At 47.8% G+C, this 26,838-nt stretch overlaps 1 protein-coding gene across 2 annotated transcripts in view; it reads left to right on the forward strand.

The window, feature by feature from the left end:
• The window catches only part of TUSC2 (tumor suppressor 2, mitochondrial calcium regulator), a 50,625-nt gene that overhangs the window by 9,022 nt on the left and 14,765 nt on the right, over positions 1–26,838 (forward strand). The window contains exon 3 of one of the 2 annotated variants that reach the window (XM_050958755.1): positions 127–4,587. The exons of the other annotated variant lie outside the window; for it this stretch is intronic. Within the exon in view, the coding sequence (XP_050814712.1) occupies positions 127–192 (66 nt within the window). The 3' untranslated portion in view covers positions 193–4,587. Of the gene's footprint in view, positions 1–126; positions 4,588–26,838 lie in introns of those variants that run through there. 2 annotated transcript variants of the gene reach the window in all.

A 26,838-nucleotide genomic window follows, 5' to 3' on the forward strand; every position in this document is an offset into this window, starting at 1 on the left:
CTCTATTGTCTGTCTCCATCTGCAGTGACTTGCAGAGCATGGGTCCTTTGTTTGCAGGCCTTTTCTTAGGACTCTGCTCTGGCCAGTGTCTCCCCTGCCTCACTACCCTCCTTGCTCTCTTTTCAGGGTATAGTGAAACTGGAGCACCCTCGCATTCACGTGGACTTCCCCGTTATCATCTGCGAGGTCTGAGCTGCAGGGGGGAGCGTGAGCTGCTGCTGTGTGCCGTCAGTGCACCCGACCTGCCCAGCGTTACTGCACCTAATGTAACCACACAAGGCTGCCTTGTGTCCCTGAACCACAATGGACTGCGAGCACAGATGCACACACTCTTGACTTTGGAGCTCGTCTTGCCTGGAGAATGAGAAAGAGATGGGGTGGTGCAGAATCGGCTAGTTACCTGGAATAGAATTGGCTAGGGATCTGTTCACAAGTCAGATAAGACATGTGAACTTGTTTAGCAACATGCTTAACAATACTCACGACTGAGTCAGAAGATTGAAATCCTTCTTGTGGCTGCCATCAGATGTTTGGGTGGATCACTGAACTGCCTGTGACGCTCGTGTTTGACGTTTTAAAGGGATAGCCATCCTGCCTCTCTTGCTGAACAAAATCCCTGCTTTGCAGGTACCTGCCCCAGGTAGAGTTGCGGTCAATTAATTCACCTCTGTGGGGCTAGGGGCAGACCCCTAATGCTCCTGCCCTATGAAGTGGTGATGAATAAAAGGGTAGTGGTATAGTTTATCCTTTTGTGAGGGGTTGGTTAGGCAGTACAGTCCCCAAGTTGGTCTGGGAATGAAGGGTAAATGGGGTGGTCTGAGGTTAAACTAATCTCGAGAACCCCCCTGAAACAGAGTAGCGCTTCTCGGGAAGGTGGGAGACCAGATTTCATTGCATCAGACCTCAGTCTTCTCTTTTATACGGCCCCCTCCTTTGCTCAGCGTTATTTTGTACTTCTAGCGATATGGCTGGTCTGCTCCCCAGAATCCTTTCCAGTGGCTCTAGATACCCTGGCTTAGCTGTTGTTCAGACCTCTCTGAAAATCCATTGGCCATTGGTGGTGCTCTGCAGAGCAAACAGTCCGATCTTTGCAGCAAGATCAGTGGACACTGCTGGAAGCAGCAGCAGTGCTTAGAGCTGAGTGACTGGGCTGGCAGCCCATGTTAACCCGCACAGCAGGGCTTAGCTTGCCATCCATTAGCATGCGTCTGCCTTGGCGGGAGCAGGCTGCGCTCCTGTTGAGTGGCGTTCTTCCCCCTCCTGAATCTGGTGTGTTGAAGTGCGGGGTACAAGATGTGACCTCTTGTATTAGCCATAGGGTTTATTTTGAGGCTCAGTCGCTCTCGAAATGTGATTCTGGGTAACTTTCACATGTTGATCGGTTGTGCCCCGGTGCTGACAGCATGCCCCGGCTGTGTGTAGCTGTGATAGAGCCAAGGCAGGAATGAAGAGTTAACTTTTACCCTCTAAAGCAGTTGGCATCAGGCCCCCACTCCCACCCCCGTCTTGGAAACCTCCCTGAGGTATGAAGCCTGGGTTCTTCCACTGCACCCATTCCTCTCTTTTTCCCTGTGGGGTCAAGAGAGAATGCAATGCACTTTAATGGAAGGTTCTCTCATCCCCACCCAACTTGATAAAGAAACACGTAGCTATTGGGGCGGCCCCCCTCTGCCAGTTGAATCGTGGTGGCAGCACTGAAACTGTGCATTCGTGCGTCTGCCACTTCATACTCGCTTCCTCGTTTGAAGGATTGAGGGGTAGCTGGCTGCTGCTGAGCCGGGGTGAGACTACCACATCCCAGACACTAGAATTCATGATCTCTTGTCTTCGTCTTACATGAGAATGGGCAAAGTTGCTGTGCACAGGCAGGATGTCAGGGATCCTTACCATTGTCTACTCCTCCAAGAACCCTGGTGAAGCTTTAAAACTGGATCGAGACGTGGCTCCCACAGTGGTCAGCTTATTAGAGACATCTGACTTCCCCTTCCAGAGCATGTCATTTACGTTCTGAGCACTTCAGACATTTGCTACCTCGATTTTTAATTAAAGCTGCTCGTGCAACGTTGCTAGCAGTATCCATGTGTCTGTATTGGATGTATCCCTCTCCACACCCCTGAGAACAGTTCTAGGGGCTGTATGCCATTCTGATAGGGGTCTGGTAGTTAGCAATAGCAATGCTGGGTCTGTGTCATTGTCTCCCCATAACCTCAGACTCGGCCTTGTTCCCTGATCGCTCTCTGTAGTGGTTGGAGTGAAACCACAGCACTGAGGGACCAAAGGTTCTGCTCCCCCCTTCCCCTCCCCAGCTGGCATGGAAGTTGGTTTTCACAGGTAGAATGCTTGTTACAGCTGCAGCAGAGAGCACTTTTACACTGACGCTGAGCATTTCCTTCTAGACCAGTGTTCTTCCACCTACATGGAAAAGTCGCTCTTAAAAAAATATCCTATTAAAAAGTCTCTTGTTTGCACCAGCCATTCTCTAGCAGGTGACTTGGGTTCATCTCAGACCAAGGCTCACAGATCTCCTTGAAAGAGGCACATCTCTGGTGGCAGAGCTGGGCTGGAGGATGCCATCTTCAACAAAGGAAGGGATCAAGTTGTGAGGCTGACTCAACCCTGGACCCCTGCTCTGATATGGAGAGACTTAGCTGTGAAAACTACCCCTTTGCTGCTGCTTGTGGGGTGTGTGCAGGAGACAACTTGGGCTGGGAGCCCTCCTGGCTTCTCTTGATGGAGGCGAGAGACTGCAGGAGGCCACTGGCTTCCTCCTGAGTGAAGAGCAGTATTGGTTAGGTACTGAGTGGTGGGTGGAACCTAGCACTGAAGAAATGAGGTGGTGTTTGGTATGGAGGAGAGTGCATGGGGAGAGAGAGATGAGAACCGCTGATCAGTATCTTATGCCCCCTACATGTCCCCTGGGGCAGAAGTTGGTAGGGCATCACCTCCCATGTGCTTTGGTGTGGGGTGTGGTACCTGTCTTTGCAAATGCAGGGGTAGGCTCCTTATCCTTGTGCTGGGCAGGTTTGGAGCAGCAGGGTTAGATCTGTGTTGTGAATGCCAAACTGCCCTAGGGCAGTGTCGTGGGCTATGCCAGGTGGAGCCGGCCATTGTTAAACAAGCTCCGTGCCAAGAGTTGATCAGAAATGAGTGAGCTGTATAGTGAACTAGCTCTTTTGGGGAAGACTGTGTGGAGGGAAAGGCAAGATGCTTCCCACTAGTATAAAAGAGAGAGAGCAGGGAGGGGGATTAGAGTCCTGAGCAGGCTGAGCTCCCCATTCTGTGATTCACAGAAACTGCCTGCACACCACAAGCAGCAGGGATGACGGGCTTGACTCTGGAAGCAGATGGTGTGTTTCATGGCAGCAAGCAGGGCAGGCCGGGAGACAGTGCATCTGGCGGAGCTTGTTGAATGGCTTTCACAGAGGAAGCCATGCCCTCCCCTTTGCACAGGGGTTTGTGTAGCACATCTTCACCTTTGCAAACCCTTGCTAGGCTTGGGAGCAGGAATGGGTTACTTACTGCATAGTGAGTAACACTCTCGGGGTGCCCAGCCAAGACTGAAAGGCACTAGGTATGTCTACACTGCAATTAAAAACCTGTGGCTGGCCTGCACCAGCTGACTTGGGCTCATAGGGCTTGGGCTAAGGGGCTGTTTAAGTGCAGTGTTGACTTTCAGGTCCAGGCTCAAGGACCCTGTGAGGACTGAAGGTCTGAGCCTGAAAGTCTGCACCACAATTAAAGAGCCCCTGAGCCTGAGTCAGCTGGCACAGGCCAGCTGTGGTATTGAATTACAGTGCAGACATACCACTGTGTGCAGAGTACAGTGACTGTTTTTCACGTCTGGCCGTAACATAGTAGCTGAGCCTTCTCATGTTCTTTTACTGGCCGCCTTGCTTCTGAATAGGGAGAGGTGGCCAGAGCACCCTTCGCTCAGCAAAGCACCATGGATAACCTATACCCACTTTCACTGTCCTTTAATTGCTCTGAGACAGCCTGTTGGGAAACTCCCTCTCTTCACACCCCCCCGCCCCGAGCAATCCACTCAGAGCCTTTCCCCAAGGAAGGGCTCATTCCACCCTACTTCTAAGTCAGCAGGCTTCCTACCCCTCTTCCTGACCCACTTCTTTCTAGGCTGGTTAGCCCATTGGGGTTGAAGCTGTGCAGTCAGTCTGCATGGAGTCTGGAATCCCAGCCTTTCTCTCCCCCAGCCCTATTTCCTAGTAGCTCCGGTCCCCTTGAGCCTACACAGATGGGATGAGGACCACCCTTGGGAACTGTTGAAGGGATATTTAAAATGTGAAGGTGATTGTAAATAGTATCTCTGTCCACTATATTGTTGAAGCAAGCAAAAAAAACCCACTTGGTTTCTTTTCAAATTTTTTACAACTTCTTTCTGTGCGACTTTGTGCTTTCAAGTGTGGATGTGTAGAATTGTACCCACCAACACTACACTTACAGCTCCTCTAGCGAATGGATAGGAGCTTCCGATTCAAACATGTACAATATTTATGGTCCTCCTTCCTCTGCCTTTGAGTGTATCTGTCTAATTTTGTTAAATTTCAGTAAAACTATTTGTAGATCCCAAAAGTTCAAGAGCTGTCTTATTTTTAGAGGGTAATATTGTAACTGGTCTCACTGCCTCTGTATGTAATGGAAAGACAGGACATGTTAGAGCTAACATGATATGAACTTACCATGCAGGCTTTACCCATACAGATGTCACAGCCTCTGTAGCAATCCCTGTAGTTCTACTCAGGGGCCTTACCTGATTCTCTCTCCCCTTCAGTTGTGCTGACACAAGGAAAGACTCTTCTGAATTGTGCTCAGACATAGAGCTTGCCTGAGGGGGACACATCTGTCTGCTTACATCCACCTCAGGATCTCAATCAATGTCTCTAAAGCATGGTGTTTTGTGCCATCTGTTTTGTGTTGGTAAGTGAAAGCCACCAAGCTGGGTTGTTCATAAACAGATTTGTAAATAGAACAGCCCTAGTGGCTTTGGAATCTATCTGTGGAGTCTTTATAAAATTAACAAAGCTTATCTCCAGCTGATTGAGCTCTTCCCTTATAATTACACAACTGTTTTCAACTGATCGGGGGGAAAAAGAGGCAAAGCTAAGCACATCTGCTCTTTAGACTCCTGTAGCCCAGTGAATGCTTCTAATCACCCCACCCCACTTGAGATCACAGGCATGTGGTACCTCGACATGCTTACACCCAACATTATTGCTACGTAGGCTGTTCAAGTGCCATGTGTGGATGCAGTTTGTGGTATTGAACACATGAACGGTTAGCCTTGGGGGCTATCTGAGTGCTGAAGCTTGGATTATGTGGTTGTAACAAGTCCTCTGCCCACCCCTCTTCCTGGGGTCCACTGGCTGCCCCAATAAAGCTCAGAGAGGCTTCTAGTTCTACAGCACCTGTGGCTTTATTTACACCCTGTTCTCCCACCACCAGTGATATACTATATACAGAGCTTGCAGGCCTTACAATCTCCTCTCCTACACGGAGTCTGCCCTCAGCATGGAGACTGACCGTCCCCTGGCCATCTCCCTTCTGGCTGCCAGCCAGCCTTTATAGGCCTTGAACCCTCAGGCCTGCAGGTGCAGCCAGTTCTAAAGGCCAGGTACCAGACTTCTCCCCAGCCCCAATCTATTTCCCCTGATTGGGGCTGGCTGAGCAGGGGCTAATTAGGTGCCTTTGCACCAGCACCCTGCTACAGTGGTGGTGAAGTTTATTTACATCATGATGGTCTTGAGGTCCTAAGGCCTGGTCTACACTGAGGGGAGGAGGGGGATCGATCTAAGTTACGCAACTTCAGCTATGTTGTTAATGTAGCTGAAGTCGACATACTTAGATCTACTTACTGCGGTGTCTTCACTACGGTGAGTCGACCACTGACGCTCCCCTATCGACTCTGTCTGCACCTCTCGCCCAGCTAGTGTACAGGAGTCAACTGGAGAGCGTTCGGGGATCAATTTATCACGTCTAGACTAGATGCAATAAATTGATCCCCGCTGGATCAATCGCTGCCTGCCAATCCAGCCAGTAGTGAAGACATATCCTAAGATGTGAGTGATCCCCTTGCAGGTACTGGAGAAGCAAATGGGCAAATCCTTTATGGATTTGGTAGAGTTAGTTTGCAAGGATTAATGTAGCAAGAATTGCAAGTTTGTTGGCCCTGACACCACAGTTGTAGTTGTAACTGGAATTTGGGTGATCATCAATCATGTTTGTTTATAGTAGTGCCTAAGGAACATAAGAACATAAGAATGGCTGTACCGGGTCAGACCGGAGGTCCATCTAGCCCAGTATCTGTCTACTGACAGTGGCCAATGCTAGGTGCCCCAGAGGGAGTGAAGCTAACAGGCAATGATCAAGTGATCTCTCTCCTGCCATCCATCTCCATCCTCTGATGAACAGAGGCTAGGGACACCATTCTTTACCCTTCCTGGCTAATAGCCATTTATGGACTTAGCTACCATGAATATGTTCAGTTCCCTTTTAAACATTGTTATAGTCCCAGCCTTCACAACCTCCTCAGGTAAGGAGTTCCACAAGTTGACTGTGCGCTGTGTGAAGAAGAACTTCCCTTTATTTGTTTTAAACCTGCTATTAATTTCATTTGGTGACCCCTAGTTCTTGTATTATGGGAATAAGTAAATAACTTTTCCTTATCCACTTTCTCCACATCACTCATGATTTTATATACCTCTATCATATCCCCCCTTAGTCTCCTCTTTTCCAAGCTGAAGAGGCCTAGCCTCTTTAATCTTTCCTCGTATGGGACCCTCTCCAAACCCCTAATCATTTTAGTTGCCCTTTTCTGAACCTTTTCTAGTGCTAGAATATCTTTTTTGAGGTGAGGAGACCACATCTGTACACAGTATTTGAGATGTGGGCGTACCATGGATTTATATAAAGGCAATAATATTTTCTCAGTCTTATTCTCTATCCCCTTTTTAATTATTCCTAACATCTTGTTTGCTTTTTTGACTGCCTCTGCACACTGCGTGGACATCTTCAGAGAACTATCCATGATGACGCCAAGATCTTTTTCCTGACTCGTTGTAGCTAAATTAGCCCCCATCATATTGTATGTATGTATAGTTGGGGTTATTTTTTCCAATGTGCATCACTTTACATTTATCCACATTAAATATCATTTGTCATTTTGTTGCCCAATCACTTAGTTTTGTGAGATCTTTTTGAAGTTCTTCACAATCTGCTTTGGTCTTAACTGTCTCGAGTAGTTTAGTATCATCTGCAAACTTTGCCACCTCACTGTTTACCCCTTTCTCCAGATCATTTCTGAATAAATTGAATAGGATTGGTCCTAGGACTAACCCCTGGGGAACACCACTAGTTACCCCTCTCCATTCTGAGAATGTACCATTAATTCCTACCTTTTGTTCCCTGTCTTTTAGCCAGTTCTCAATCCATGAAAGGACCTTCCCTTTTATCCCATGACAGCTTTTAATTTACGTAAGAGCCTTTGGTGAAGGACCTTGTCAAAGGCTTTCTGGAAATCTAAGTACACTATGTCCACTGGATCCCCCTTGTCCACATGTTTGTTGACCCCTTCAAAGAACTCTAAATAGATTAGTAAGACACGATTTCCCTTTACAGAAACCATGTTGACTATTGCTCAACAGTTTGTTTTTCTCTGTGTCTGACAATTTTATTCTTAACTGTTGTTTCGACTAATTTGCCCGGTACCGATGTTAGACTTACCGGTCTGTAATTGCCGGGATCACCTCTAGAGCCCTTTTTAAATATTGGTGTTACATTAGCTAACTTCCAGTCATTGGGTACTGAAGCCGATTTAAAGGACAGGTTACAAACCTTAGTTAATAGTTCCGCAACTTCACATCTGAGTTCTTTCAGAACTCTTGGGTGAATGCCATTGGGTCCCGGTGACTTGTTAATGTTGAGTTTATCAATTAATTCCAAAACCTCCTCTAGTGACACTTCAGTCTGTGACAGTTCCTCAGATTTGTCACCTACAAAAGCCAGTTCAGGTTTGGGAATCTCCCTAACATCCTCAGCCGTGAAGACTGAAGCAAAGAATCCATTTAGTTTCTCTGCAATGACTTTACCGTCTTTAAGCGCTCCTTTTGTATTTTGATCGTCAAGGGGCCCCACTGGTTGTTTAGCAGGCTTCCAATCAAGAACTGCTGGGAGCTGTAAAAACACATAAGAAGAGCATGTAATCCAGATGAGATAGACCCACAGAGTGGAGGGAAAAGGGTAGAACACACCAGTCAAGTAAACAATGTGGCAAAGATTGTGGTGTTCTATGATTTTTTTGGGTGGGTTCAGACAGGAGCTTTGGTTTGATTCCCACTTTTAACTTATGATTGGAACAACCTCTAAATATAGTTTTCTTCTAAATTATAGATTTGGGATTGGACAAAAAATTGTCCCTAGAGTTTCAAAAGCTCTGGTTAAACAGATTTTTAGATGCCAACCACTCAAATTGTCAAACTCAAGGATGGTGTCTCATGACTTTTCTGTGACCTCTCATGCATAGGCACTGCAAAACCACAAAGTCTTGGGCAGGTCTGTCCGCATGCACTCATGCTGAGGACAAAATTGGTGTTGGAACAAAGTAATCTGCAGTAGTTGCTGACAGTGATCCAATCTGTAGCAGCTAAGCTGCTATGTGTAAATTTCCATACAGTTTATGCTTCAAATTTAAGCTTTGTTATACTGTACTTTGAACTTCTGCTTTTCAGTAAAGGCTGTTATAATGTAAGGGACATAATTTTATGATCTAATGTAAAACTTTAAAGTCAAGTTATGTTCCTACGCTCCCTGATATTTGTCTAATTAGGAGTAGTTGGAATTGTTTTTTTGGAGAAGATTTCAGAGTGCTGTTTGTGCATTCAGAAGTTAGTGTCTTTGTTTTATGCATTCTTTCTCTATGAAAGACCAGACTTGTACGAATCGGAGGAAGGTATTAAAACTTTTATGCACTGCTGTGAGAAAATTGCGATGGATGGAAAGGGAAAGCTTAGACTGTCAATTCGCCTGTTACAAGGGCAAAGTTAAGGTTTAAAGTGCAGAATTTTTATTTGGTGAGGGAATGAATGGGGGTTTTAAGAGTAGCATCTGAATTATTTGTGATTCTGTGATTCCATGTTTGTAACGTTTGGGTATTGGTGTGTAAAGGAATGTCTTGTTTCAAAATACATTCAGCAACCTGAACTAAAGTTAACTTTCCCTTAGGGCTGGTCTCCACTGGGTTTTACTGGTAAAACTTATGTCTTATCAGTGTGTGTTGGTGTTTTGTTTTGTTTTTTTCCCCCCAACATGATTGTGCTAGTAAAAGCCCTAGTGTAGAGGCAGTTATACTGGTATAAATAGAGTCCTGCAAATCCACCGATATCCACTTTATATCCGTGGATAGAATCATAGAAGATTAGTGTTGGAAGAGACCTCAGGAGGTCATCTAGTCCAACCCCCTGCTCAAAGCAGGACAAACCCCAACTAAATCATCCCATCCAGGGCTTTGTCAAGCCTGACCTTAAAAACCTGTAAGGAAGGAGATTCCACCACCTCCCTAGGTAACCCATTCCAGTGCTTCACCACCCTCCTAGTGAAATAGTGTTTTCTAATATCCAACCTAGACCACCCCCACTGCAACTTGAGACCATTGCTCCTTGTTCTGTCATCTGGCACCACTGAGAACAGCCAAGCTCTGTCCTCTTTGGAACCCTCCTTCAGGTAGTTGAAGGCTGCTATCAAATCTCCCCTCATTCTTCTCTTCTGCGGACTAAACAAACACAGTTCCCTCAGCCTCTCCTCGTAAGTCATGTGCCCCAGCCCCCTGATCATTTTCGTTGTCCTCCTCTGGACTCTTCCATTTTGTCCACATCCTTTCGGGGGGAGGGGGGATGCCAAAACTGGACACGATACTCCAGATGTGGCCTCACCAGTGCTGAATAGAGGGGAATAATCACTTCCCTCGACGTGCTGGCAATGCTCCTACTAATGCAGCCCAGTATGCCGTTAGCCTTCTTTGCAACAAGGGCACACTGCTGACTCATATCCAGCTTCTCATCCACTGTAATCTCCAGGTCCTTTTCTACAGAACTGCTGCTGAGCCAGTCTGTCCCCAGACTGTAGCAGTGCCTGGGATTCTTCTGTCCTAAGTGCATGACTCTGCACTCGTCCTTGTTGAACCTCATCAGATTTCTTTTGGTCCAATCCTCCAATTTGTTTAGGTCACTCTGGACCCTATCCCCACCCTCAAGCATATCTACCTCTCCTCCGACCTTAGTGTCATCTGTGAACTTGCTGAGGGTGCAATCTATCCCATCATCCAGATCATTAATAAAGATACTGACCCCTGAGGCACTCCGCTTGATACCGGCTGCCAACTAGACATCGAGCTGTTGATCACTACCCGTTGAGCCCAACAATCTAGCCAGCTTTCTATCCACCTTATAATCCATTCATCCAATCCATACTTTTTTAACTTGCTGGCAATAATACTGTGGGAGACCGTATCAAAAAGTTTGCTAAAGTGAAGATATATCATGTCGACTGCTTTCCTCATATCCACAGAGCCAGTTATCTCATCATAGAAGGCAATCAGGTTGGTCAGGCATGACTTGTGCTTAGTGAATCCGTGTTGACTGTTCCTGATCACTTTCCTCTCCTCCAAGTGCTTCAAAATGGATTCCTTGAGGACTCTCTCCATGATTTTGCCTGGGACTGAAGTGAGGCTCACTGGTCTGCAGTTCCCCAGGTTCTCTTTCTTCCCCTTTTAAAATATGGGCACTCTATTTGCCTTTTTTCAATCATCCAGGACCTCCCCTGATCACCACAAGTTTTCAGAGATAATGACCAATGGCTGTGCAATCACATCCATCAATTCCCTCAGCACCCTCAGATGCATTTGATCTGGACCCATAAACTTGTGTATGTCCAGCTTTTCTAAATAGTCCTTAACCTGTTCTTTCACCACTGAGGGCTGCTCACCTCCTCCCCATACTCTGTTGCCCAGGACAGCAATGTGGGAGCTGAACTTGTCTGTGAAGACTGAGGGGAAAAAAAGCATTGAGTACTTCAGCTTTTTCCACATCATCTGTCACTAGGTTGCCTCCCTCATTCATTAAGGGTCCCACACTTTCCCTGACCTTTTTCTTGTTGCTAACATACCTGTAGAAACCCTTCTTGTTACTCTTCACATCCCTTGCTAGCTGCAACTCCAGTTGTGTTTTGGCCTTCCTGATCACACCCCTGCATACTCGAGCAATATTTTTATACTCCTCCAATGTCATCTGTCCAAGTTTTCAGTTCTTGTAAATTTCCTTTTTGTGTTTAAGCTCATCGAAGATTTCACTGTTAAGCCAAGTTGGTCAGCTGCCATATTTGCTATTTTTTCTGCACATCGAGATGGTTTGTTCTTATGCCCTCAATGAGTCTTCTTTAAAATACAACCAGCTCTCCTGGACTCCTTGCCCCCTCATATTAGCTTCCCAGGGGATCCTCCCCGTCAGTTCCCTGAGGGAGTCAAAGTCTGCTTTTCTGAAGTCCAGGGTCCATATTTTGCTACTCTCCTTTCTTCCTTTTGTGAGGATCCTGAACTCAACTGTCCTCATGGTCACTGCTGCCCAGGTTGCCACCCACTTCTACTAATCCTACCAATACTTCCCTGTTTGTAAGCAACAGGTCAAGAGGAGAACAGCACCTAGTTGGTTCCTCCAGTAATTGCACCAGGAAGTTGTCCCCAACACTCTCCACAAATTTCCTGGATTATCTGTGCACTGCTGTATTGCTCTCCCAGCAGATGTCAGGGTGACTGAAGTCCGTGGACCATATTTGCAGATCGGATGCAGATACAAAATTTGGATCTGTGCATGGCTCTCAGTATAAAGGTGCCTTATGCCAGTATATTTAGTTCTGCTTCTCGACCTGGAATAAGTTACGCCAGTATAAGTACTCTTATTCTATTATGAATGCATCCGCACTAGGACTAGGTTTGTCTACAGATTTCTGTTGGCCCGGCTGTGTCAAGGCTGTGAAGAGGTTTCCCCTGACCAACATCGCTATGCCAGCAAAAGCCCCTAGTGTAGATGGAGTTATACCAACACAGCTGCCCTCTGATGTATTTCATTCTTGGGGGTGATTTTACTTTACTGGTGCATAGTATAGCTTTGCTGGTATTAGCTGCAGCCACACTAAGAGGGCTTTGCTGGTGTAGTATACTGCAGTGTGTTCCTATACTAGGAAAGCACTCCTAGTGTAGATGTAGCCTGGGTTGACAGCTTTAGCTATATTGATTAGAGTTAAAATGGAAGAATTTTCTAGTGTTAGACAAATCCTAAAAAATTAACTTACACTGAATATAATCATTGGTCCGACAGACCACCACTGTGGGTTAGAAAATAAATCTAGAACCACATCTTCAGGTAGTGGTCCAAGAAGTGTCTCCATATGAGTGTGGACCTGTTCCAGGAGGTTGCCTCATGTGGGTGGCCTGTGATCCCAATTACACTGTATGTTGAAATAAACATTGTCTTGCTTTCTGCGCTGCATCCTGCTTTCTCTCTCCCCACCCCTGAACAGCCAAACGGCTTGTAAATGGTTTCCTGCTGTCCTGCAGCACTCATCATTTCCTTAGCACAGGCCTGGTCTCTGGGAGAAAATGAGCCGTTGATGAAAGTTCTAATGAGAATGACTGACGCAGCGAAAATCTTGTTGGCAGTCTTGGCTGGATGATGTGCAAGCATCTGGGAAGCAGCAGTTGTTGGAAGCAGCTTGTCCTACCAGCATTTCTTGTTGGGATGTGGCTTGGGCAGGGAAAATTGAAATGGCTTAGAAGCTGCTAATTGGAATGGGAACTCCTGTGACTTTTCTTACATTAGCAATTCAGGTTCTTCCTATACTGTTTTTCCCAGATGACTGGAGAAGAGGGTAAGATTAGGGCGCCATGATTGTAAAACGTAATTAAAAGGTGATGTGGTTCTGTTTAGACTACCAGGGCCGGCTCTGGCAATTTCGCCACCCCAAGCATGGCAGCACGCCGCGAGGGGCGCTCTGCTGCTCGCTGGTTCCGCGGCTCCGGTGGACCTCCCGCAGGTGTTCCTGCAGAGGGTCCGATGGTCCCGCGGTTCTGGCGGAGCTGCCGCAGGCGTGTCTGTGGGAGGTCCACCGGAGCCGCGGGACCAGCAGACCGTCCGCAGAAACGCCTGTGGCAGGTCCACTGGAGCCACCTGCTGCTCTCCCAGCAACCAGCAGAGCGCCCCCCGCGGTATGCCGCCCCAAGCATGTGCTTGGCACGCTGTGGCCTGGAGTGGTCCTGTAGACTACCCAAGTTTTCCTTTTCTTAACACCTGTTTAGCTCAGATGCCTGGTTGGGAGAGAAGTTCTCTTGGTTAAAGATGTGACCCTGCAACTGAAAACTGAGAACTCTGTCTCTGAAATGAACAAAAACAGGGAAGACTAGACTGGGCACAACCTCTTGTGAATTCGGTGTCCCAAGCTCTGTGTAACTTTCAGAGAGTTGGCTTCCCATCAGAGCAGTTACATGGGGCATGCCAAGTTACATTCCAGGAAGTTCCATAGTGTAGCCCAAGGTTGCTCTACTGTCTAGCATGGAACCATGTAGCTTTTTCTGCTCTGTTTAATGCCGTGACTTCCAGCCCATAGTGCTCTTTCTTGACCTGAGTGACCTCTGTTGCGATCTGTCATCCCCACCATTGCATTAAAGAGAAGGCAGCTACAGGCTCCAATTTGAATGTATATGCTCTTGAGCATGGAAAAATTTAGACAATTCTTCTGTAGGCAAACCAAGCAACCATTTTAAAGTTGTGGATGTTGGGCATTCTGAAGTGGGGGAGGAAAATGTTGGCCAGGACGCTGAAATTCTTTGGCTCTTCAGACTCATGAGACTTCTGGCTCCCAGCAGAGCCTGGCTGAAGAGACAACCCCATTTAACAGCCAAACTGAAGCACAACACCTGCTAGCAGTATCAGCAGCCACAGATTTAGACTAAAGGGCCATGCTGACATGTCTTCAGGCTGAGATGTCTGTCAAGAATGGCAGACCACTGGTCCTTGGCCAACAGTCTTAGGAGAATTGACAAGAGCCGTGATCTACCATACATGTGTAGCTTGGGAGAAGGATGTGAAAGAGTTGCCTACAAAAATGGAGGAGTAACTTACAGGAGAGGTGCTGCCACAGGGGCATAATAGGATAATGGGGTGCAGCTCTCCAAAGGAAAGCTCGTACAGGAGCACTTAATGTTGAGGAGAGAGACACATCGGATCAGCGTTGGACTTCCTAGCAACTGTTCAGATAAATAATGCTTGGTGGGGTTCTGATCTGGCTGCTGCTGAAGCAACTGGAAATACTCCCTGGGCTTTCAGTGAGAATTGGGTTAGGCTCCATGCCTGTGGCTGTGAACTGCAGACAGACATGAGTGGACGATCTGCTCAGCCTCGGCCATCTCTCCTGCGTTAGAGCGAACAGTGCTTGTGACAGGTGGATCACAGAAATCCCCTTGAACTGCCAACCGATGTGCCAAGACTACTACTGCCCCTGCTTTCCCTGCCAGCTTGGGACTCCAGCACCCTGTCTTGTTGAACCAGACACACCAGTCTGCTCTAACAGAGACCCAGGGTCTTAACTACATGCCCCAAAGCTGCAGACTTAACTGAAAGCAACTTACAGAAGTGTTCCTGTCTTTAACACTCAGGTGCCCAACTCCCATTGGGGTCTAAACCCCCAAATAAATCTGTTTTACCCTGTATAAAGCTTATGCGGGGTAAACTCATAAATTGTTTGTCCTCTATAGCACTGGTAGAGAGAGATGCACAGCTGTTTGCACCCTCCCCCTAGGTATTAATACATACTCTGAGTTAATTAATAAGTAAAAAGTGATTTTATTAAATACAGAAAGTAGGATTTAAGTGGTTCCAATTAATAGCAGACAGAAGAAAGTGAATTACCAAGCAAAATAAAATAGAACACGCAAGTCTGTCTAAAAAAACTGAATACAGTAAAACCTCACCCAGTAAGCTTCCTTTTTATAGACTAGTCTCCTTCTAGTCTGGGTCCAGCAATCACTCACACCTCTTGTAGTTACTGTCCTTTGTTCCAGTTTCTTTCAGATATCTTTGAGGGGTGGAGAGGCTCTCTCTTTAGCCAGCTGAAGACAAAATGGAGGGGTCTCCCAAGGGTTTAAGTAGACTTTCTCTTGTGGATGGAGACCCCCTCCTCCCTCCTATACAAAGTCCAGCTCCAAGATGGAGTTTTGGAGTCACATGTCCATGCATGACTCAGTTTTTACAGGAAACAGCCATCGCTTACCTGCTACCTTGAATGTCCTCCTGTATACTACTTATGTGGATTAGAGCCTCCCAAGATCCATTATCCTTTAAATGCTTCTTGATTGGGCACTTAATTTGCACATTTCTTTCTCAAGAAGCTGACCAAATGCTTTACAGAGGCTACATGAAAATCAAACCACTGCACAGCCAATATTCATAACTTCAAATACAAAAATGATACATGCATGCAAATAGGATGAATAGATACAGTAGATCATAACCTTTACACAGATATGTCACATGGCATATGTAGCATAAAACATATTTCCATAAAGCCTTATGGGGGGCACCGTTGCTGCTGATCATGGAGGCAGCTAGATTCATGGCCCAGGAGACTAGTCCTCTTGTTCCTCTGGCAGCAGGGTGGTTAACCCCCCCCCCCCCGTCAGTCTTGCCCTGGCTGAGAAATGGCATGTGTTATGGTAGCCTCAACCGAGAAATGGGGGCCCACTGTGCTAGGTACTCATGCTACAAGAGACAGTCCCTGCCCCAAAGAGCCTGGAATGTAAACAGACAAGGTGAAGAGCCGGGAGTTCAGCTTTGTCTGGGCTTTGGCTTTTCAGATGAGCCCAAGTTGGTCAGGGCCAGGCATGTCTTTTGTGATTCTGACTCTAACATTCAGACATGGACCCCCTCCAAGCTAAATTCAGAAAGGCCTTCAGATGCTAATGCTCACCTTCCCTGCATTTGGACCAGTGACCTAGAACGGGCCCTACTCACTTGGAAACTCATCTTCCAGAGCTCTGCGACCTTCTTTCAAAACCTACATCAGTCAGCGAAATGACTGATTCCCCACCCCTCAACATGCTGCGTCCCAAAAGCGCTGGATGTTAGGGTCACCCAGGCACTACGAATAACTGTCATTCCGGCTGCTGCCCAGACGAGGGCAGCATCCAGTTGCTTTGGGATCATGCGGCTGTGTGTCCTTATGTGGCTGTGTCCTGATCTAGCTCAGATATTTAAACCATCCAGGCTGCAATTCACATTTGCATTCGTGTTTCTAGATCATGTGGAGAAACATGCGCTGGGGTTTGCGGCCATTCCAGACAATGAGCCATTTGTTCCGCTTTTACTGTCTTTTGTGGTATTTCACCCACTGGTGAGAGCTTTGCTTTGACTGGTGAAATTTGACAAGACCCGTTCATGTTTGCTTGCTGGGGCTAGCATCGCTTTTCTCTCCAAGCAGTTGAGCAGAGTGCACTTATGGTCTGAAAAGTGTATCCGGTCAAATGATGCTTTTTTGGTGACTCTGTGACTGCTAGCTTTTCTTCAGGCTGCAGAGCGAGGCAGATTCCCTTCTGCCCTGTCCAAAGGTCAGCTGAGTCCTGATTGCAAAATCTTTAACAGGAGATGAGCTAGGAGGCCGAAGTCTAAGAACAGAGGTGCAATTCAAACTAAGATCTGAGTGAGCAGTGGTGCTGGTGAGAAAAATGATCTCTTTGGGTGTGAATGGAACAAACCTTATTGGCCACTGTGAACCCATGCAATGCCCCTCATAAAGAGTAGGTGCCTCTTACATCTGCCCTGCAGTTTGCAGGGAAGGGGGCATGAATCATGGATGTTTTCATTTTTGGGTGTAGACTGATTCCTTCCCTGCTCCAGAAGTACTGACTTCCCACTCACGACACCTGGGAGTTGTGAGCGCCTTGGGGGCAGGGGATGAATCCGTCTGCAGGCTTCTGATGCTGAGCACCCAAAACTGGAAGCACCTCTACAGCTAGGCTCCTCTTTCCCTGAATCCTGCTGTATTAATTTCAGGCTTCCAGAAACCAGTGTATGATCAAAGATGTGTATGCCCCTCTTGTGTCCCAACAGCCCCTGCTGGGTAGATGGGAGGAGGCTCGGCAGGACCTTAGCTACCAGAGGGTAGGTCTACACTGCAATAAAAACCCCATGGCACCAAGATCTAGAGCTTGGATCCACTGATCCAGGCTTGCAGGGCTCAGGCTTTGGGCCTGCAAATTGCAGCATAGATGTTCAGACCTCATGATGCCTCTGCGACCCAGCCCCCCCTCCCGCGGTGTCTCGGAGCCCAGGGTCCAGTCTGACTGTCTACATTGCAATTTTATAGACCCTAAGCCAGTCAACTGACCCAGGCCAGACATGATGAGGCCGTGGGTCTTTCAATGTAGATTGGGGTAGGCAACCTATGGCACGCTTGCTGAAGGCGGCACGTGAGCTGATTTTCAGTGGCACTCACACTGCCCGGGTCCTGGCCACATTTCCCAGAGTGTGAATGCTCATATGATGAGATCAGACACCTTACTGGCCTACAAGACCATCTGCAGTCAGGCCACCTCCAGTACTGAGACGATCAGACTATACAGGGCCATGCCTGCTCAAGACTGGAGGAACTGGCTCTTGCCGTAGCGGTGTCGATGATTCAGTATGTGGTGTGCCACTCTGAATGGGTGCTACACCAGTGGAGTGCTAGGGGGCGCTGTGCTGCTGGGGATGCTGTCTTCAGTTGCCATGCAGAAGCAGGGGCCCCTGACCATGTGTGGTCAGCCTAGTGATCCCGAATGCTCCCCAGCATCTTTCCTGGTTCCGTTCCCTGCTGCAGGGTGGCTGCCATGTTCCTCCCCAGAGGTGTCCAAGGTTGGTGAGCAATCCCTGCAGCTTGCAGCTAGCCTGTGATATACTCTGGGATCTCTCAGGAGCGTGGTCCCAGTAGAAATGTTGGATGCTCGTGCTGTAATAGGGTGTAAATGCAGTGTTCTGTCTCCATCACAAACCAAGCGCCATGCACATGGTCAGGAGTTAGGCAGGGCCTGTGGAGCAGAGGGACAGGAGCCCTATCTCACTGTCATACTTTGCCCTTCTATGGCTCCTCCTATGGGAGGATCTTGGTACACATGAATGGAGACACCCCTCCAGAGGGGTGTGCAGAATCATCACCTTCATTATGCTGATAGGGAAACTGAGGCACAGAAGCAGGAAGGGACTTGTCTAAGGTCATCCAGCCAAGCAGGGACAGAGCCAGGGCTGCACCAGAAGTCTCCTGACTCTGAGAAGTGCTTACTGGATGGCCTGTGCTCCCTTTCCACTCCTGAGTTCCCTTATCAGTGAAACACCTGGCTGCCATTTACCCCAGACCTTTTCAAGCTAGCAACAGCCAGAGACCCAGGTGTCATTGTAATGATGCGGTTCTGGCAGGATCCAACTGAGTGTGCCGATTCAGGACAAATCGCTTAAAACAGGGCAGTTACAGCCCAGGGCTGGGGTTTTTCCACCTCTAAGGCAAACCAAACCAGCCAGCCAAAGAGGACTTTGGTCTCACCCCACTGGCTAGCCACAGGTCACACAAGCAATTCCCTTAGACACTCCAGTTTCTCAGTATCACCCACCAGTGCCACTCGTCCTGGGCGAGAATGGTTATGAAAACCAACAACCCAATAAAGGAAAAAGGTTCTCTCGATCCCAAAGAATCAAGCCCCAGACCCAGGTCAAATGCAAATCAGATCTACCCACAAATCATGCTGTTGCCAATCCTTTAGAATCTAAAATCCAAAGGTTTATTCATAAAAGGAAAAAGATATAGATGAGAGCTAGAATTGGTTAAATGGAATAAATTACATACAGTAATGGCAAAGTTCTTAGTTCAGGATTGTAGCAGTGATGGAGTAAACTGCAGGTTCAAATCAAGTCTCTGGAGAACATCCCCCGCTGGGATGGGTCATTCAGTCCTTTGTTCAGAGCTTCAATTTGTAGCAAAGTCCCTCCACAGGTAAGAAGCAGGATTGAAGACAAGATGGAGATAAGGCATCAGCCTTCTATAGTCTTTTCCAGGTGTAAGAACACGTCTTTGTTCCTACTGTGGAAAATTACAGCAACATGGAGTTTGCAGTCACATGGGCCAATTCCTGCACACCCTGCTGAGTTACAAGCCGTATCTGCCTCCTCTCAATGGGTCAGTTGTGTAGCTGATGGTCCTTAATGGGCCATCAAGGAGGCTAGGCAGAGCTAACACCAACCTGTCTGGGATGTTTCCCAGAAGCATAGCATAAGTCTGAAGTATAGACAGTATAGAGCCAATATTCATAACTTTAACTAAAATATGACACATGCATACAGACAGCATAATCATAACCAGCAACCTATAACCTGGTCTTAGACACCTTTTATGACCCCCTTTACATAAGATTTGGTGCTACTACAGGACCTTGGTTGCAACCATGTTCTATATGGTCCCAGATTATATCAATAACATCACAGTCATTCAGAGAGAAACTGGCTGAATTTGGCACAAGGCCCTTCCCTGACAATACAACTGTTCTGTCTGCCACCAGCCTCCATGCAGAAGGATGGAGCTTGGAGGCGACTCCTCCACTTTATCAGTGCTTCCCAGCTTGAGAGAGGATGTGGTGTGTAGTGAATCACAGGCTCAAGGACAGCTGATAAACTGTGGGACAGGAAGGCTTTAATTTGGGCCACTGGCTTGAAGGGAGACTGAGCCACGGAACATCCAGGTTGAATAGCTGTCATCTAAGGGAAATCTAATCAGCTTAATCTCCCCAGAGGAAAGGGTGTGAGGCTCAAGGCTGGTGGCAGTTAAACGCAGTCTGTGTGAAGAACTGGACAATATATCACATGGGGATGGGAAAATGGACAAGACAGTAGAATTGGTCTTTACAGAATAACCCTGGTTGCTAATGATGGGAAAGCTGTTCAATTCCATCTGGTCCGTCCACAGCTCCCCAATGGCCAGGACAGGATTGGCCCTTACTGGGTATTGTCCAGAGCTTTGTGGCTCCTCCCCAATTGTCTTTAATTCAAAAAAAGCCGCCTGCACCACAAGAGGTGCAAAGAGTTCCAGCATAGCCCTCAAGCAGGGCGGTTCATTGCTGCTCCATCGCAGAGATGCTGAAAATCAAACCAGTCAGCACCGAGAATGACACAGCTGTGCCCATCTGACAATGGAGCAGGTGATAGCAATTAAAAGGGGGAGGGAAGATGAAGCTGGAAAGGCAGCATGTGAGGTAAGTATGTCCAGTCCTCTCAAGTGATATGGGGTGGGGGTCCAGCGGGCAGAGCGCTGTCCTGAGACTCAGGAGGTGTGGGTTCTGTTGCTAGCTCCATCCCTGACCACTTGGATGATCTTGGGCAATTACTTCCCCTCCCTGCACCTCTGTCTTGTCCATCTAGAATGTAAGCTCTTTGGACCAGGCTCTGTTGGTCACTCTGCGCACATGCAGCACCAAGCACTGCATTGGTCCTGATCTCTGTCTCTGAGTGCTACCATGGTATAAACAGTAACTGTCCCAGTCTCCAAGACTCCCCCTGTTCTTTGGGAAGAGGCTTCCGCAGCCTCAGCAATCTCACTGCCAGCGAGCTTTTCCTGAGATTCAGCCTAAGGTTTCCTTTCCTTAACTCCCTGCTAGTTAATGCCCTGGTGCTCCTGCTAGAGCATTTCCTCTGCTCCCGGCTGTGTCCACCCTTCGGACACTTGCAGATGGCATCGCCTTCCTTTTCCGCCATTTTTCAGACACACCCCTGCCAATTCCCTTCCTTTCCTCCTACCTTTTAAACCAGCCCTTCCAACCCCTGATCATCTCTAACCTTCCACTCTGCATTCTGGCCAGCCCACCTGGCTACATTTGCCTGGGCCTCAGGCCCCCTGACTCAAAGGTGTGATTCTGGAGGAGTTCTCTCCATCATGAGGTGCCATTCTCCTTGGCCAAGGCAGGCTTGGTTCTGCGAAGCCTTTGTCACGGCCAATTTTAAATGCCCCAAGCAATGTAACTCTTACCCCTTCCCTTCCACCGGCAACCAGGTCCTAGATCACCTGCTGGCCTGTTTTCAAGCAAAATTCTCCAAGCTGCTAGCAGGTCAGTGACCCAGCAAGATCTCCCCAACTGTAACCATGGGAGACCATCGTGTTCCTGGGGCAATATGAGCAGCTGCTCCCCTCCTCACTTAGATGAGAGAGCCTACCCCAGTGCACAGATGAGCCCCATAGAGAAGGGCAGCCATATGCTTGCCTTGTGTTCTATCTATCCAGGTCCGCATCAGCATGCTGCCTCAATGCCTCCCAAAATTACAATGGGGTTAGAGAATGGCCGAGAGAAATTCAGCCACCCCTGGCAAAGCATAAAATGTCTGCAGGTTTTAAAAAAAAAAGCCACCCAAATTCCATCCCCAAGCAAAAATGAAGCTGAACTTTTGGAGGAGGCAGCTGCTGGCTTCAGGGTGGAATCACAACCTTTGGGAAGTCACAATTGTGCTTGAGGAGACAGCAACTCCGAAAAGTCACATCACTCCTCCATCACTGCTTCCCCTTCAGCCTGCACAGTCAGCCAGTATTTGGGGTCAAGCAGGGTTCTTTCCCTTAGGAGGAGGAACCTGTCATAAACAGATAGCTAAGGGTTAATGTCTCTTTCACCTAAAGCACCTGACCAGAGGACCAATCAGGAAACCGGATTTTTTCAACTTTGGGTGGAGGGAATTTTGTGTCTAAGGTTTTTGTTTTCTGTCTGCCTGCTTTTCTCTGAGCTTTGGAGAAGTAGTTTCTGTTTTCTAATCTTCTGTTTCTAAGTGTATGGACAAAGAAATCAGATAGTAAGTTATATGGTTTCTTTTCTTTGGTATTTGCATGAATATAATAAGTGCTGGAGTGCTTTGATTTGTATTCTTTTTGAATAAGGCTGTTTATTCAATATTCTTTTAAGCAATTGACCCTGTATTTCGTCACCTTAATACAGAGAGACCATTTGTATGTATTTTTCTTTCTTTTTTTTATATAAAGCTTTCTTTTAAGACCTGTTGGAGTTTTTCCTTACTTCAGGGAAATTGAGTCTATACTCACCAGGGAATTGGTGGGAGGAAGAAATCAGGGGGAGATCTGTGTGTGTTGAATTTGCTAGCCTGATTTTGCATTTCCTCTGGGTGAAGAGGAAAGTGCTTTTTGTTTCCAGGACTGGGAACGGAGAGGGGGAGTCACTCTGTTTGGATTCACAGAGCTTGTGTCTGTGTATCTCTCCAGGAGCACCTGGAGGGGGGAAGGGAAAAAGGATTATTTCCCTTTGTTGTGAGACTCAAGGGATTTGGGTCTTGGGGTCCCCAGGGAAGGCTTTTCAGGGGGACCAGAGTGCCCCAAAACACTCTAATTTTTTGGGTGGTGGCAGCAAGTACCAGGTCCAAGCTGGTAGCTAAGCTTGGAGGTTTTCATGCTAACCCCCATATTTTGGACGCTAAGGTCCAAATCTGGGACTAAGGTTATGATAGAACCAGTGATACGAGTCAGGTATATCTTTGGTGCAATCCTGTTTGTTTAAGACCTGACAGCCAGTCCTGTTTCCCTGAACAGAGTAAGAACAAACAGCATCGGACAGTTTCCTTATGCAGAAATCCCCACGCCTGTATCTCCAGTGTTTCCTGTGCCCAAATAGCTACGTCTGTCTGCTGCCTCTCAGGGCCAGACTCGTGACTGCTTCTCTCCCTGCCTGCTAGCTTTCTCAGGCTACGTCTACACTGCAGGATAAATTCGAATTAGCTTAAACCGATTTTATAAAACAGATATTATAAAGTCGATTGTGCGCGTCCACACTAGGCACATTAATTCGGTGGTGTGCGTCCATGGTCCGAGGCTAGCGTCGATTTCTGGAGCGGTGCACTGTGGGTAGCTACTGTAAAATAATGAGGCCAATAACGTCGATTTGCGTCCACACTAACCCTAATCCGATATAGTAATATTGATTTTAGCGTTACTCCTCTCGTTTTGTAGGAATACAGAAATCGATTTAAAGAGCCCTTTAAATCGCTATAAAGAGCAGTGTAGTGTGGACGGGTGCAGTGTTAAATCGATTTAACGCTGTTAAAATTGGTTTAACAGCGTAGTGTAGACCAGGCCCCTGCTCTAGCACATACCCACAGCTTGCCAGTCCCCCTAGCCCTTGTATTTGCACTTAGTGAACCCTTCAGCCCACATGACTTAGCTTCTAATCAGTTCTTGCCATGCAGACCATTGCCTTGAAGGGTGGCTTATATTGTTTTTAAGCTATCTCACTATACAAGAGGGCTTAATTGCTCTTTCCACTTCACCCTGAAAGAAGACTGCTCCTATAGGCTTTAAGCAGATCTGTCATTGTCTGTAGATCAAAGACTCGATGGCAGCCTATCATACCTTTAGTCCCAGATTTGGACTTTAGCGTCCAAAATATGGGGGTTAGCATGAAAACTCCAAGCTTGGTTACCAGCTTGGACCTGGTACTTGCTGCCACCACCCAAAAAATTAGAGTGTTTTGGGGCACTCTGGTCCCCCTGAAAAACCTTCCCTGGGGACCCCAAGACCCAAATCCCTTGAGTCTCACAACAAAGGGAAATAATCCTTTTTCCCTTCCCCTCTCCAGGTGCTCCTGGAGAGATACACAGACACAAGCTCTGTGAATCCAAACAGAGTGACTCAACCTCTCCGTTCCCAGTCCTGGAAACAAAAGCTCTTTCCTCTTCACCCAGAGGGAATGCAAAATCAGGCTAGCAAATCCAACACACACAGATCTCACCCTGATTTCTTCCTCCCACCAATTCCCTGGTGAGTACAGACTCAATTTCCCTGAAATTTCCCAGTAAAGAAAACTTTAACAGGTTTTAAAAAGAAAGAAAAATACATACAAATGGTCTCTCTGTATTAAGGTGAAAAATACAGGGTTAATTGCTTAAAAGAAATATGAATAAACAGCCTTATTAAAAAAGAATACAAATCAAAGCACTCCAGCACTTATATTCATGCAAATACCAAAGAAAAGAAACCATATAACTTACTATCTGATCTCTTTGTCCTTACACTTAAAAACAGAAGATTAGAAAGCAGAAACTACTTCTCCAAAGCTCAGAGAAAGCAGGCAGACAGACAAAGACCTCAGACACAAAATTCCCTCCACCCAAAGTTGAAAAAATCCGGTTTCCTGATTGGTCCTCTGGTCAGGTGCTTCAGGTGAAAGAGACATTAACCCTTAGCTATCTGTTTATGACACAGCCATTATCAGCTTCCACTGTAGCAGATTATTTTGCAAAACAGCCAAAGGTAGAGGCAGACCTGCAGCATTGGCAGGACTCCAGAATTATATCCAAGGTTAAATGGCACACCCCTACAGTGACAGCAATGAAAAGGAAGGGGGCTGTTCACATCGATGGTGATGTTAAGATTACCATTAATCCAGAATTGCATGTGGCTTAGTATCCTTTGCCTATAACAGAGGCTGTATTTGCCTCATCAGCTGATGGGAAGCATTTCTCCAAGACCAACCTTGCCCAAGCCTATTTGGAAACAAAGACTGGCAAGTCGTAGCTTGTGATTAACACACACCAGGCTTAGTTCCATACAAGAGGCTTGTGTTTGGAATAGCACCTGCTATTTGGCCACAAGTCATGGATCAGGTATTACAGGGCCTTCCTGGTACTCAGTGTTCCTAGGTGCAACATATTGTTCACGGGAGCCAGTATCAAGTACGTAAAAGGTTGTTACAAGAAGGAGGAAGGAGAATTGTTCTCGTTAACCTCTGAGGATTGGACAAGAAGCAATGGGCTTAAATTGCAGCAAGGGAGGTTTACGCTGAACATTAGGAAAAACGTCCTAACTGTCAGGGTGGTTAAGCACTGGAATAAATTGCCCAGGGAGGTTGTGGAATCTCCATCATTGGAGATTTTTAAGAGCAGGTTAGACAAACACCTGTCAGGGATGGTCTAGATAATACTTAGTCCTGCCATGAGGGCAGGGGAATGGACTAGATGACTTCTCGAGGTCCCTTCCTGTCCTGTGATTCTATGATCAAGAGCACCCGGAGAATACCCCAGAGGTACTTGTGAGGCTGCCTGAATGCGCTCAGGGAGCAAAGAGGGAAAATGGAGCTTGTTCCAGGACCCCATTGCGTTCTGTGGCTAAACCATTGACAAAGCTTGTTTGATTCAATCACAAGACAAGCCTTACGGTTCCCCAACCACAAAAGTGTAACAATTATGTTCCTTTCTGGGGACAGTCAGTTATGACCACAGGTTCTTGCCAAACAGAGGAACAGTGTGACATCCCCTTAACAAACTGTTACTCAGAATTGGTGTTGGCCCATATGCTGCACCAAGGCTGCCTGATGAGGCCAAGAAGCTCATGTCATCTGAGAGGGCTCTTCTGCACTAAGGTGCATTTTTGCCAGTAAAGTCAGCGTGTGTCGCTTCCCCATATGCAATAGGAGCAGTGAGGTTGCGTGTGGCGGAAGATCATGCCTGTTGTGTTTAGATCTCTTCCCTTGGCAGAACAGAACTATGCTCATAGACTTTAAGGTCAGAAGGGATCATCATGATCATCTAGTCTGACCTCCTGCACGTTGCAGGTCACAGAACCTCACTCGCCCACTCCTGTAATAGACCCCTAACCTCTTGCAGAGTTACTTAAGTCCTCAAATCATGGCTTAAAGCAGGAGTCTCAAACTCAACTGACCATGAGAGCCACATGAGGGCTAGTTCATTAGCCCGAGGGCCACATCACTGACACACACACCCCTCGCTGCCCCCAGCCCTGCCCCCACTCCACCCCTCCCATGAGGCCCTGCCTCTTCCCAACCCTTCCCTGCCCCCATTCCAACCCCTTCCCTGAAGTCCTCACCCCAACTCTGCCCCCTCCCTGCCCCCAGAGGATGCGTGAGGGGTGTGGTGGGGGCTCAGAGCAGGGAGTTGAAGTGCAGCAGGGGGCTCAGGGTGCAGAAGGGGTGTGGGATGCAGCAGGGGCCTCAGAGTTGGGGTGTGGGGTGCAGCAGGGGGTTGAGGTTCAGGCAGGGCGCTCAGAGCAGGGAGTTGGGATACAGCAGCGGGTGGTTGGGGTGTAGGCATGGGATTGGGGTGCAGAAGGGGTGTGGGATGCAGCAGGGGGTTGAGGTGCAGGCAGGGGGCTCAGGGCAGGGAGTTGTGGGGTGGGGTGCAGGAAGGCTTCAGGCTCTGGGCTGGCAGTGGCGCACACTGGGGCCAGGGCAGGCTGACAGCCCCACTCCGCTAAGTAGCTGGAACCATGTCACTGCGGCCCCTGGGGGAAGGGGGATGCAAGGCTCCACCTGCTGCTTGCCGTGCCTCCAGGTACCTCCCCCAAAGCTCCCATTGGCTGTGGTTCCCCATTCCTGGCCAATGGGAGCTTGGGGATGGGTACCTGGAAGCTAGGGCAACAGAGAGAGGGAGTCTTCCGCTTCTACCCTCACGTTCTGCAGGGACATGAAGCCAGCCGCCTCAGGGAGCAGTGTCGGGCTCGAGGGGGGCAATCCTGCAGCTGTAGTTTGCACACCCCTGGCCTGGAGGCAGGCTGGGGGGTGGTGGGCACAGGCCGCTTGGTGGGCTGCAGGAAATAGCCCCGCAGGCCGAATGTTTGAGACCCCTGATCTAGTCCAACCCCCTTTTCAAAGCAGGACCGATTCTCAACTAAATCATCCCAGCCAGGGCTTTCTCAAGCCTGACCAGCCCCTCCAATTTCCCTATAAGCTGTGCAGCCGTGCAGCAGCTTCTTTAGCGCCATGCAGGC

The sequence above is a fragment of the Gopherus flavomarginatus genome, chromosome 6, assembly GCF_025201925.1.
Source record: "Gopherus flavomarginatus isolate rGopFla2 chromosome 6, rGopFla2.mat.asm, whole genome shotgun sequence".
Taxonomy (NCBI): domain Eukaryota; kingdom Metazoa; phylum Chordata; order Testudines; family Testudinidae; genus Gopherus; species Gopherus flavomarginatus.